This window comes from Gossypium arboreum, chromosome 8 (genome assembly GCF_025698485.1).
Source record: "Gossypium arboreum isolate Shixiya-1 chromosome 8, ASM2569848v2, whole genome shotgun sequence".
Taxonomy (NCBI): Eukaryota; Viridiplantae; Streptophyta; class Magnoliopsida; order Malvales; family Malvaceae; genus Gossypium; species Gossypium arboreum.
The window spans coordinates 9,260,257-9,274,725 of NC_069077.1; the positions used below are offsets into that span (position 1 = coordinate 9,260,257).

The 14,469-nt window shown below is 30.5% G+C and overlaps 1 protein-coding gene across 2 annotated transcripts; it reads right to left on the reverse strand.

Moving 5' to 3' along the window:
• Positions 1–2,755: 2,755 nt before the first annotated feature.
• On the reverse strand, positions 2,756–6,153 carry LOC108470159 (transcription factor EGL1-like). Of its 2 annotated transcripts, XM_053031375.1 has the most exons (10): positions 5,924–6,153; positions 5,762–5,810; positions 5,426–5,564; positions 5,097–5,351; positions 4,905–5,001; positions 4,778–4,792; positions 4,640–4,696; positions 3,704–4,549; positions 3,202–3,621; positions 2,756–3,103 (listed from the first exon to the last, which is right to left on the reverse strand). In XM_053031375.1, exons 3-10 carry the CDS (start codon positions 5,548–5,550, stop codon positions 3,032–3,034), a joined length of 1,887 nt encoding a protein of 628 aa, XP_052887335.1. In that variant the 5' UTR covers positions 5,551–5,564; positions 5,762–5,810; positions 5,924–6,153; the 3' UTR covers positions 2,756–3,031.
• Positions 6,154–14,469: the final 8,316 nt, after the last annotated feature.

Here is a 14,469-nt window from a genome sequence, read left to right on the forward strand (position 1 = left end):
ATGCTTTTGCCTACCATAGTTTTATGCCAAACCAATTACTGTAAGTGTCAAAGTGTTGCTATGTTTTCTATGATGCATTTTATTATGGATAGTTGGTGGTGGTAAATGATGGCTAATTTTTACTAAGCAAATCATTCCTGAAAGGTACTAGTATGCTATAAGCAGATTCTTCTACCATGTATCCTAAATGTAGCCACTCTACAATTCTTAGATTGCAATCCAATTGAAGGATCTTGTTATCTTTCCATATATAATAATTTGTGAACTGCAAGATTCTATGCACTTTCAAATGATATTATTCAGCCTTTTCCTCAATATACTGAACTCAATCTAGGTCTATCATTATCTATCAAAACATACACTTATTCCATAGCTTCTCCATACTGAATGTTTAAGAATATGTGGCCTGGATTTGTTTGCCTCTCCGAGGCTTCTGCTAATGTTAATTTACTGTCTGGCCTAGAGAAATCTGAGTTTTGGTATTATTTCTAGTCAATGCTTGAACTCATTAAAGAATTTAGAAGAAGGTTATGAAAGGGAGTTCTATGAATCTGAATTTGGAAACCGTCATGGACATATGAGGATATTAAATTATAAACCAGCTGACCAGCATATGATATGGAACAAAAGGAAAATTGAAGGAGTGGGAATGCACATTGATATGAACAGCATAATAATTTTAAACCATGATGAGCTTGGTGGGGTTCCAAATGAGATCAAAGGAATGGGGTAATGGGAGTTCAAGATCATCACAACACCAGGTTTTTTTGAAGCAATTCTTCAAAAGGTTCTCTCTAGCATTCTTCTAGTGATTTGATGATTTACCATCCATTTATTTTGCTTGGATTACATAGAGACAATATGATTCAACAGTGATTAGTCATGAATTCTGAAACACATACTGTGGGTTTTCTTTATGTATATGGAATCCATGGTTAGAATTATGAATGATGAGAGCTTGTTAGTGGACTCGATGTGATTGTTTTTGTTCTCTTGCCTCTATACAAAATTAAGTATTAATACCCTTTTTGAGAGTTACGATAGGGTATCATGAAAGGATTGTTGGGTCCCAATTGGACCCTGTTTGGTCAAATTTCGCTGGGGATTTTGATTGGAATGCTTGCTGCTGCCAGCTTAGGTGCCTGACAAATGCTTTCATAAGATCTGACTGAACCCTTTGTTTCTTATTTAGTGATAAACATTGAATTAAGACTAAACTACCTGGTTAGATATAACTAAAGATTGAGAGTAACTTTTTGTAGTGGAATTTGAAGGGAATGATGAATAGCCATGATTAACTACACTATAAAACCCCTTCATTTCAAGGTCCCCACACTTCACTGCAATGCAAAGCAATCTTGAATTATTATAGTTTTCCTGGTAATCAACTTCACTATGTTTTGACTATTCCTTCAGTTACAGAATTTAGGATGCTTTTGTTTTTATTTGAATGAACAGGTTAGGGCAGGGGGAGATACTGACCCACGAAATCTTGACAGTAACAAAGCAAAGGTTCAACAATATTTTCGGTGGAAAAGGTAATTGAGTTATTGGAAATGAGAAAAAAAAAAGGGTGCACTTTAAAACTCATCAAAGCCTTCAAAAAGAAAGAGAGAATCAAAAAATTAAGAATATTGCTAGGGGGTGAACTGGTTCCTGTCAACTTACATATATTAAAACCCTAAAATTTGTCATGTCTTTGCAAACTTTGTCAGCCTTTTTTTTCTTGTTTTTTTTTCATTTTTAAACTTAACTCTTTTTATACTTCGTGTTTACCCACCCAATCGTGCTCTGCTCCCTCTTCTTACCTTGTTTAAAGCTAGAAAAATACTTCACTTTCTTGGCCCAAGAGAAGTCACTGTTTGGTTAAACCTACGTTGAATTTCTTTTTTTATTTTTTAACCAAGTTGAATTTTGTTAATGAATTCTAGCATGTGAATGTTTTAAGGGATTTTTCTTTATTAGTAAAAATATAGTATTTGGGTAATTACTATAGCAATTATAATAACTAAGTGTAACATAGTGGTCATTCATCTCGTTATTTAATTATATAGTCTAGGGTTTTAGCTTATACTTCTCTCTTATTGCATTTATGTTATGTTTAGTAAGATTATTATTATTTTCACATGTTTACATATTTTAGTCATTAGTTTATTATAAACTAATTAGAAGATAATTTTAATCACATATGACTTGTTTGTGGTAGAAGGAAAGAGAACCTTTTACCTATTTTAGAGGTCTTATTTTCTAAAATAATTTTTACTCATCTTTTAAATTTAAATTTAAATTTATATTAATTATTTTATTTTATTAATCACTATTTATTAATTGAATTTTGTATTCATATTATTACGGTTAAGCTGCTACTTTATGAATTCTAAATAAGTATCTTCTCTCTAGGTGTGTTTCATTATGATGTTGATCAAGTTTGCTTGGTGTTGTGTCTTTTCCAACCTTGTGTCTACACCTTTGGTTCTATTCTTTTGAGCTTTAATAAAAAAATTATTTAGAAAATTTTTATACCCACATCATTACCCAATCCTAGAAAAAAAATCCCATGTGAGCTAAAATAATATAACGCACCCCCATTAGGTGGGTTGTCAGAAAAAGAAAGAAAGAAACGGGCTTCATCATATCAGAAGCAATAAAGCTATAAGTGTGGAAAATGGGAACACCATTACCAACATAAAGTGTAAAGCCAACTTCCTCAAATGAGATCATGGAAACCTCGATTAATACCATTATTATACCATAGTTGTTGAAATTCGAACCCCTAACAATCCTGTTTCCATGTTCAAACAATGCTCAAAGCTGTTTTCCTGTTACAGTTGCAAGGAAAAGTTGATATTTCTCAAAGTTAATACATGGTGAAAAAGATTGATGTCATCGGTCAAGCTTTGTTACAAGGCTCCAAACAAGGTTTAATTGCCTTTACTTTTACTACTTGCATGCAGGATCAATCTTCTTGCTTCTGGCACCTTATGACATGGGATCTTACAAAAGAAACTGGTAAAATCTAGAACAAATAGCTTCAACACTTGCCAGCAATTCTTTGCAATGCTTGCTCGATTGGTCCTGCTTTTGCAACACTTGATCCTTGGTACTGCAATAACCACAGATACGTTTGTTTAGAGTTTGTTTGTTTCAACATAAGAACGTTTGCCAACGTTCTGAATCGGTAGCAGATTCGGTTTTATTTACCTTGGATTTTATGGTCAGGGAGAGAATCCCCTCAGTGGTAGATGACTGAACTGAGTGGCAATCCAAATTGAGAATGCTTAATGCATCCATTATCTCAAGCAATATTCCTTCTCGCCATGGACACTTGAACTCGATTAGAAGCTCCTTGTTGTTCATACTGATAGTAACATTATCTGTTGAACCGTCTTTAGATGCAACATAGCCAATCTCTTGATCAGCTTCATCAACAAGATCATAGGCTTTCCTTTTACTTAGGGAAGGTTTCTTTCCGTTGTTAGTTTTGTTATTGCCATAGTCATCTGATGTTCGCTCGATTTTCGTTCTTGCTTCTAACTTTCTGCAAGATTCCAATTCCGCAACCCTTCTTTCGAGGGCTTGTAAGTATTCTATCGTGACATCTAGTATAGAAACCTTGTCAGCCTGCATAAAAGATTGAAGAAAGCTAGTTACTAATTAATGTTCATATTATGAATAGCTTAAGGGGAGTGTTAATTTAAGCTACCTTGTTATTTGCAGGGACAAGTGATTTCAATATCATAAGTCGTTCGTTTATTTTTTCCCTCCGCTTCCTCTCCGATAACACATGGTTTCCGCAAATTTCATCAGCTTCGGGTCTCCAAGCTGCATCTCTAACAGCATTAGTTTCAGGAGATTCAATCAATCCTCTATCATGCATATGAGGAACCGAGAACAATATCTTCTTCAGTAACTTTTGAGGGGTTTCATCTCTTTCTTTTTGAGGCTTCACCAAGCCATTTTTCTGCCATCTGATAAAGCTCGATTCCTTGTTAGAGTTTCGAAACTGTGGTCCTAAAATCAACGGGTGTGAGCTCTTGAATAAGGCCGAGAGAACTTCATGGAAGTGTCGATCATCGTTTTGACGATCAAAAGATGTTAGTTTAGTCTGATTGCACTCTTCAACATCTTGCAAACCATTATCATTTTTTCCCTGGCAAAGAGGAACGGCCTTTCGGTGATCCGCAATGGTTTGAGATATGCAGTCACTTGAATTCAAGGAATGGTGAACACAATTGCTGAACTCTTCATCCATGAATTGCCAACTTTGTACTTGAGAAGCTCCACCATTTATCCCTTCAATCAATAATGAATCTTCTCTTGATTGCTTAGGCTCCAAGCCGTCCGGACTATCATCGGGAGAAACTGTTTCTAGTTGTTCACAGCCTAATATTGGACTCAATTTGGTGGCAAGGATCAAAGGATCAAGAGCAGGACAAGTAAGATCGTTGTTCATCCCATCGATTTGAATCGATCTGTTAGAAACAATCGGCTGTGGATCATCCAAGAACAAAGTTTTAACGCGCTGAATGAGGCTTAAATCTTCCAATACCTACACAAAAAGCAACCAATATAACAGCATGAAGTAAACCGAAAGCAAATTTCCTCAAACCAAAAACAACAGCGAAAACCGGAAAGTTACCAAATCAGTCACACCGAGCTCAACCACACCTCCTGAAAACGGAAAGCATACTACAGTCTGAAATTGAAACAAGTACAAGGATTTCAGTAAGAAACATTGACATATATGTAATAATACTAAAGCCCTTCCAAGGTTTACCTGAATCGATGCACTCTGCAAGAGTCGGTTGCCAGAATTTTGAGCCATGAAAACAAAAACCAAATTGTCATTTCTGAGACCATATGAACTTAGCTTGAACTTTAGCCAAAAGCATATAGGGACATACCTTAGCTAGTAGTGAACGACCAAACACTTTACTGTCAGCACAATGAGCATTACAAAGCCAAACAGGTTGACCACTAGACAATGTTCTTCCAGGTAATCTAACAACAAATTAGATGAATAATTAACAACCAGAAACGTTGATTTTTGTTTTTTTTTTTTCTTTTAAGAACAAAGAACATGTAAGAAAGATTACCCTTGGCCAATGTTGAATACAAATGACATACAAACCAAGTAATACCATTCAGTATCAGTAAGATCTTCAGGAGATAATGCTGCTGAAGGTCTTTTAGCTTGAGGACTGCTTTCACCAGCTGAAAGAGACTCATAAAGCTGTCTCAGTTGCTCACTTCTCTGTAAACTCAATTGGTCAGTGTTGAGTTCTACAGCTTGAACTGTTTTCCTTGTCTTTATATCTCCATTGTAATAACCATCTCCCCATTCCAACACCCTGAAAAGTGTTTTAAGTTGATAACAAACAATAATAGCCAGAAAAAATACAAACAAAAATGGAGGATCATGTACCCTGGTTGTCTAGTTGAAATGGACCAGAAAATTGCATAACTCCATTGAATGTTCCTCACAGCAAGAGCAAGTTGTTTCTTTAGGTTCATTGGTACTCTCTCTTGATGTTGAACTCCAGTAGACATTTCAAAGCTAAAAGCTACATGTATGTGTGTGTGTATCCACCAACAATTAGATCAGATGCAAATAGATTCCAACTATACTGGACAATGGTGAGTGGTGACTCTTTATTTCAACAACACTGACTGTAATGAAAACTCTAGAAGGTTGTGGAATATTCCAACCAAAGTATCAAGAAAAAACATGTGGTAGAGTTGAAGTTCATGATTATTTTACCCCTAAACAGCAAAATCTAGATGGGTTTTGGTCTCACTGCTGCTGTTTCCTATACCAGAAACAACCCAGAGCTCAATACAAACATATTATTTTGTCTGAAACAGAAACCAAAGATGAAAACTTCAATAGCTATGAAGTCAAAGGAATGGGGTTCAGAGGTACCTATGAAGGTTGAAAGGAAGAGGAAAAATGGGAACGCAAAGGAACTTGCGAGGATTATTTGCAGATATACTCAAAACTTCAGGCTAAGGATTATTTGCAGATATACTATTTTGTGTTCAGAATAATAAAATAAATAAATACAGAAAGGATGTAAACAAATGAAGAAAGGAGATACTGTTTATGAAGATCTGTGTTAGCTTATATGCTAGAATTATTGCCACGCATTTGCCTGGGGGAGGTTAACAAATTATTTTAATAATATTAATCTAGTTGTAAAAAATAAAATTTTAAAAATTATTTGAATATTATAACTCTTTTTCGAGTAGGTCTGATAGATTTAAATCTCTGAGTGAAAATGTGGATTGATTTCTATTAAACATACAGGAAAAAAAATTAGTTAATTGAGTATCAGTTCGATTGGCATTAGTATTATTATCAATATATAAAAATGTAAATTTAAATGTCTTTGAGCGTATTATTCCCTTGAAAGATAAGTTATAAATAGTTCTAAACATTATAAAAAATAAATATGATACAAATTTATAAGGAGATTAATGTTAAAAAATTTTAAACATCCAAATTAATCACTTTAACTAAAATATTCTTTTAAATATTTTGTTTCTTTATCATGTTAAGTTATTATATATATCATTTACTTTAAAGAAACAAATAATATAGGGTCTATTATGTATAGTATTAAAATAATGTTTTAAAATTTTCATACATATTTCACTAGACTTATAAATTGAGGGTAAATTAGGGTTTTAGAAAATAATTAAGGTTTTAGGTATTTTTCTGATATTTAAAAGATAAGTCGATTTTTTAGAGAGAAATTAAAAATGTGTTTTCAGAAAAAGTTTATTTTTTGAATAATTTAATTACAAATTTTGATTATATCTATTTTTTGTATAATGTCTAGAATTATTTATAGTATTTTTCTAATCTATAAATAAGAGTATAATACATTTCAACGCATTTGAACTCATATCTTCCTACCTTAGTAAACAATATAAATATTAAAAAAAAATCTTAATTGGAAAAATACATTATATAAACACAAATTGACAGAAAAAAAAAAGAGTCCAACAATCATAGTCAACAAAGGCCCGCAATTTTTTATTTCATTTATGGATTGGAAATAATAATTGTTGTGAAACCAAAGAAAACACTGTTTTAAATTTAATGGGAAATAAATTTGACATTGATACGTGAAGAAACGTAAATAAGCCATCTTTCTGTTTTAATAACTTGAAAGAAAAATAGGATTGTGTCAAAATAAACTATTACATCAAATACCCATATGCTGTGGCAATCAAATTTCTGTCTTTCAGGATGAATTTTGAGAGGGTTTATTATAATTCTTTTAAATATTTTATGAAATTAATGAGAATTTTTAAAAATTTTGAAAGAAATTTATTAAAATTTTAATATATAAAGTATAAAGAGAATTTTTAAAAATTTAGAAACTTAATTAAAAATTTTAAAAATTTTAAGGAGAAATGAATCTTTTAAAAATCTTGAGAGGGCAAAGGCCTCCCTTGGCCATCATATTATTGTCTGCCTCTAGTTCTATTGGAGGCCGACCTGTATAAATAATAAAATACAAAAGGTAAAAGTAGAGAAGATCAAACACACAAATATTTAAGTGAAAAATTTCATTCGAAGAGAATAAGAAATTACGGGTAAAGATAATTAAAATAAATTGACAAAAATAAAGAGTAAAAAATATAGAGATAAAAATTAAATCTCAAAACCTAAAAATAAGAACTCACAAAACTTAAACACAAAATTCCCTGAAAACTTGTAAAAGCTATTACATAAATGTGTTGGTAGAAAACTGCCTATTTATAGGCTAAATTTCATGTACAAATTTGACTAAAATATCCTCAGAATAATTAGCGTTTAAGTAGGGAAACATAAAGTTTAATCGGGAGAAGACAATCGAGAAGCTTTGGGAACACATCACTACGTCATGACATGGCGACTCTTCTCGTCGTGACGTTGATGGTCGTCTCATAAGGACAATGCTTATTCCTCGTCAGGATGTCAACTCTATTTCAGCCACAAAATGCAAAGCACACTCCACAAGTTTAAGTTCTACTTGTGTACATCATGTGAGGATGAGTTAGTTTATTGAGTTTATTGTAAGAGGTATAATGTCAAATTTAGTCTTTAATGTTTACATCTTTTGTCAATTTGGTCATTATTTTTTTTTTCACTTAAATTTGTTACTCAACTTTTTAAAAGAGTCAAGATTTGACCATCAACCCTTTAAAAAGGAATCAAATTGATTTTTTAACATAAATACTAGATAAAATGTTAAAGTTTTAAACATGACAATCCACATAACAATTCACATGTACTACATATTATTTTTAATTTTTATGAACTTTTTATAATTTGTTTGAATCTTTTTAAAATTTTTACTTTATTTGTTGATGTGGCATATAAGATAAACAATGCCACATTAGCATAAAGTGCACGTAGCCTACCACGACAACATCGCTAAAAAAATTAATGTTGCAGTTAACATTTCTATTAAAGAAAAATAATTTCTCTTTTTAAAAGGATAATGGTCAAATTTAATTAAAAAAGGGCTAATTTGATAAAAAATGAAAATGTTAAGGACTAAATTTATCATTATGCCATTATAAAATTATAATTGTTCTGGGGGGCCTCTTTCCAAAATTCCTAATTCATATTCATAGGGTGTTTTTCTCATTTTTGGAACAAAACTCAGAGATTATGAAGAAAAGTAGAAGATATAGAGGTACTTCTTTCCATTGAAGTAGGGTTGGTTTTGCTTTTATATTTGATCCGAAAGTATAGGGATGTGTGGCCAAAGACGAAAAGGACATAGAGATAAAGAGAGAAGGGGGGCACCATTGAACATATTTAGACAGTTGCCTGTCTACTTGTCTTAAAATGTTTTCATAGATACGATTTTGGTGGGAAATAATTGAGAAAACAACACAACATCATTTACCAAATCTAGAAATAATGGTTTAGGGAAAGATACTTAACTGCTTTTTATTGTAAATAAATGAAATTTTAATAGAGGAATCAGTTTGTTTGTTTTTTATTTAATATATAGGAATTAATTTACATTTTTTAGTATAAAAATTTTCATGATACCTTTTTTCGATTGTGCATAATTTTATGCATTATCACAAACCAAAAATAATTCAATAATACATCACCTAAAATGAAATTAATTAAGTTTATTTATTTTAAAAAATTCTGATATATCATCGATTGGTTGACTATGTTGTTTTCTTATAGTATAGAATTTTTAATTTATAAATATATTAGTTAAAATGTGTTTTAAGTCCTTTTATTTTTCATATATTTAGAATATAACATCTTTATTTTTATTTAAAGGATTTAGTCTCTCTACTTTTAGGATTTTAAAATGCAAGTTTAATTATAAGCATAATTAAAATTCTTCTACTAAATCTTGGATCATTACAATGCCAATTTTTTTATATGACTGTCAAGTGGGTATTTTATATTATTTTAAAATGTCACCCCGTGAATTTGACAAAAAAAATTAACTATATTAACAATTAAATTTAAATTTTGAAATCAAAAAATATGACTACATTTCAATTATATAAAGAGTATAAGGACTTATAGCATATTTTAACCACCGCTCAAATTCATTTATTTATCTATAATTTTACAAGTAAAAGATTTTGGTTTCGATTTAAAAAAAAAGTTTATGTAAATTATTAAAATTATATAAAAGTCAAAAGAAAAGTATAAAATAGAATATGTTTCATTTCGAACTCTCTTTTAGCAGCTTGTATGTAATGGGAAAAGATTGTATGAAACAGTGACGCCACGTCATCAGATCCTTTCAATAGTTTTATACCACACCGATCTTTTTTATCTCGAATTTGAGATTTTATCTTGAAAAAAATCAAATCCAAATTAAAATACTAAAATTCAGAATAAAATCCTGAACTTCAGGATAAGAATACTGATGTGGCATAAAACTATTGGAAAGAGACACAGATGACGTGACGTCACTGTTTCATACAATCATTTCTCGTATGTAATATGGTAGCACCCAATCTTTCATGAAAGCTTTTGTATTGGCTTGTACAATGCCCAGCGCTGAAATTATTTGGATTATAATCAAAGCCATCGCCAAGGCTGGGGAGTTCATTGCTATTGTCGGCAATATCAAAAGAATCCCAATTCCAGAAATAATTGGGGTACGATGGAATCCGACAGCCTTAGGATGATTGTATAAGCTGAACATTGATGGCTTGACATGCCCAAAATAGGTTGGCTGACATACTAACTCGACTTGGCAGCATTGTACCCATCATGAAAGCTAATGCTGATGGGATTATTTTGTACCATACAATGGTTTAATATGTCCCTTTTCTGATATAAAAAAGGAGCAGCTTGACAGGGGTATTTATTGGTTGAAACATTCGATGAGGAAGCTAGATAAAAAAGCCTTTACAAGCGTTTGTGATCTTGTGGCCGCTTTGAGAAGCAAGAAATTTGGGCAATATTCAAGGTTGAACCTTGTCTCCTCAAGATGTTATGATTCAGGCTAAGACTATTCATCGGGATTTTTGAGTCTAGAATCTCATGTTTGTACCTTTGCTCCATAGGAGGTTAAGAATTGCTTATTGGGATCCTCTCTTGTGACGGAGAGTTAAAGCTTAATGTCAATACAACTTGGAGTACTGATGAGAGAAGCTTAGCAGTTGAAACGATCGTTCGAGACTCAAAAGGGTTTGCCCGTGCTAAGTAGGTACTAGGTGGGCACCTTCGATGCCCCTTCCACCGAGGCTTTGGCAATTGTTGACTCTCGCAAGAGGGCGTGCAAGTTGGGCATTAATCATATTATTGGCGAGGCGGGCTGTTTATTTATTGTTAACAAGCTTAATAGTGACATTTTAGACTTGTTAATTTATGGAAGTATCGTTAAGGAGGTCGTTTCCTTGTGTGATCATTTTAGTTTTTTTGCTTTTGTTTTGTCCATCATTTGATCAATAATGTCACTCATCAATTGGAATATTGGGTGTTGGATGAAAATAAAATTAACTTTGATTTGGATTATACAAATTTTACTCACTCATATTAGATGATGTTATTTGATTTATAGTATAGTGTTGTTTTAAATATTTTCCATATGATAATGATTTTAAAAAATTTTAAATTAATGCTGAAAATATACTTCATGAATTCCAAGTTGCACTCAATTGGAAAGGTGCATTCATTCAAATTTCTTGTGAAAAGAAGGGACCCAACTCATTAAGTGGTAATGACAAAACCAATGTTTTCTTCTTTATCTCAAGTGCAAGGACAAAACAAAAAACAACCCAAAGCTCCAAACAAGCTGCTATTGTGTTTTCTTTTCTTTCTTTTTTTATTCTTAAAATCACTTTTAAGTTATTGTATATATATTAAATTATGTAATAATCATGATCTAAGGAAAAAATATTTAAAATATATATTATAAAAGATTTATTTATTAATTGAATCATAGAGGTAAAGTATTTATGTACAAAAACATTTGATTTATTCTAAGGAGTGATTTTAGTTTATTTATTTAAAGATTTTATATACAAATATTAAAAGTAAAAACACTATTGTAATAATATATAATGTTTTTTAAAGTTTTAAGTTATTTTCTAATTAAGTTGGTATACTATCAACTTGTGACATCACTTTATTAAATATTTTAAGTTAATAAAATGTATATAGATGCATGAGCAGGAGTTGTTGAAGAGTTGATTTACTCATCCTAACTTGAAAATTTCCTCAAGGAAAGCCTTTGTTATATTCATTAATTTACATCTAAAACCTAGCTTGACAAAGTCACTTTCAATTATTTTTTGTTGCGTATGCTTTGCAAGAGACAGCTCCTCCGCACCTCACGAAGGGGTTATTTTTGCCATATCTCGCTTAGGATCGAGGATATGTCACTCATGACTCAACCACTTTGGTGGACAATTGTCATTTGCCATCAATATAGCTTATAACCCAGACAGATCAGATCTTATAGTCAATCTAATAAGTCCACCCTCTAGGTGAACCCTCATCTCCATTTTCATCCACATTTCCCCTAGCAATAGCTAATGTAAACCAAGGGTTTGATGAATGAATGGACTATTTAGTCATTTAAAGTAGGTGTAGCCCACGATCACCTAAATATGCATTAAAAAATGACCAGCTAGAAAGACTTTCAGCTCTATATGAAAAACACAAATATACAAAATTGAAGAGCTTCGGGGAGCTAATATGCAATCGGCTAAATCCTTCGTTGAACCTCCACCTCACAATTTCAATAGCCCACATAGGAGCCGCCCTCTTCTCTTAGAATAGTTAGAGTTATGTGATCCAACTTTAAAAGTTCATAGATATAATTTATTTATTAAAGAAATAAAATAGAGAGATAAAATAAGGGATATGTAGTTTAAACTTTAAAAATATGTGTAGTCAAAAATCTCGTGGTTTTTTTCAATAAGAGTTTTCTATATAAAATTTATGTATTTTTATTTTTAATTATTTTGTAATTATTTCTATTATTATTATTGCCGTATAGTATAACAAAATAAAAGACGAATCCTTAATGGTAGCATACATAAATTGGATTTACAACACTGAATCAATTGATGAAAATAATGAAATAGGGGTCGAGCCTAGTGCTCATACATATGGCTTTCATGGCTCCTGTGGGGTTAATCAGAGCCAACCCTCCAAAGTTCTCTTCTTAGAGTTATCTAAACAAAATCAAATTTCAACTAAATAAAGGTTAAAATGTGCCATCAATCCTTAAACTTTTTATAAACTTGGAATTTAGTACATATATTTTATTTTCAGTAATTTAATTCTTTTATTTTTTAAATTTGGAAATTTTAAAATTTAGATCTAAATTTAATTGTTAACACTGTTAATTATTTTCATTAAATTTATTAGTGTGACTATAAAAATAATGTTATAATAAATATAAATTTAACAAAATAATAGTAAGAATTTTAAAGATTTAAGTTGAATTTTAAAATTTAAATTACAATGTAATTATCATATAAAGTTGAAAGTATGCAGTACAGTTCGAGTTTGGTGATGTCTCGATAAAATAAAAATAGATCCATATTCATGTGTGTGGTAAGTGGAAATAATATACGTGATTTTATAATATATCTTTTTGAAGAAATTTTTATAATAAATTTAAGTGAACTAAACTTTACAAATACCTCTCTTTGCACGTGACTAGCATTTCAATGGACTTGTCATGTTAGGCGACTTTTTGCTACCCTTCTTAGACCTAGCTATGGGAGTCTCAATCAAACATTTGTTTCATTTATTAATGGGTTAATTCCCCCAAGAAATTCCTAAACCACAACTCAATTTTTAAATTCATCCTAAACTTTCAAATGTTATAATTGAATTTTCAAGGTAATAGTATTCTATCAATTTAACTATTTCATCAACTTCATTGTTAACTTACGTATTAAATATTAACTCAAATTTAATGTAGAGTATATTTAAAATACATTAATTAGATTATAAATCCGTAATATAATAACACTTTTACATTTTTAACACGATAAATCCAAGCGGTTCATATAATAACTATAAACATATTTACAATATAATCTTTATGTTTTAAAATGTTACACATCAAATCTAAATTTACATACAACACTTAAATTAAGTTAATGAAAAATTTAACTGATACAATATTTATATTTTTAGAGTTGAGACTAATTTAAAATATCAGGAATTACTTAAAAACACTTCATATAATTAACCCTTAATAATATTATATTCTAATGATGGAATTTATATCTTTTCTTTAAAAGGAATATCCTTGAATCTGACTTGGAATAGAGACAAAAATCCACAGTCTCTCTATATATACCCATTGATTTCTCAAGCTTGTGGCCTTGAAAGCCACATATTCCATGCAAAGGTGTAGGTTGTTTTTAAATTTGTTTGGGTTATAATTAATTAGTTTTAGTTTATTTTTGAATTAAATATTCAATTTAATACTTGTAAAGATTTGTTTTAGGTTAATATGTTAAAAGAGCCTTTAAATTCTATTAAAATTTATTTTGATATTAAAAGTGTATATAATTTCTATTTTATTAATAAGAAATTATACAAAATAATTTTATTTTAATATTAAAACAATGCATAAAAATTATAGGATAAGGACTTATTTAACTAAAAAATAGTTTAAAAGCTTGTTTAAACAATGTGCAGTAGTTTAAGGGCTTTTTAGTATATTAACCTTTATTCTAATTAAAAGGGTAATATAATTATAATTTAAAAACGTTAGCTTAATGATAAATTTGGCCACTAACATTTGTATGTTTTGTCAAAATAGCTTTAATCGTATTTTTTAGTCTTTTTTGGCCATCAATTTTTGTTCTTTTTTTTTCAATCTACTTTTTCTAACAGATTTAATGAATAAATTCAATGTTTCAAATTTTCTTTTCTTTCAAAAGGTTAGTTTGTTGATAACTTTTCTCTTGAGTTAATTTTTTTAGATAGTTACGTTTATTTTATTTAAA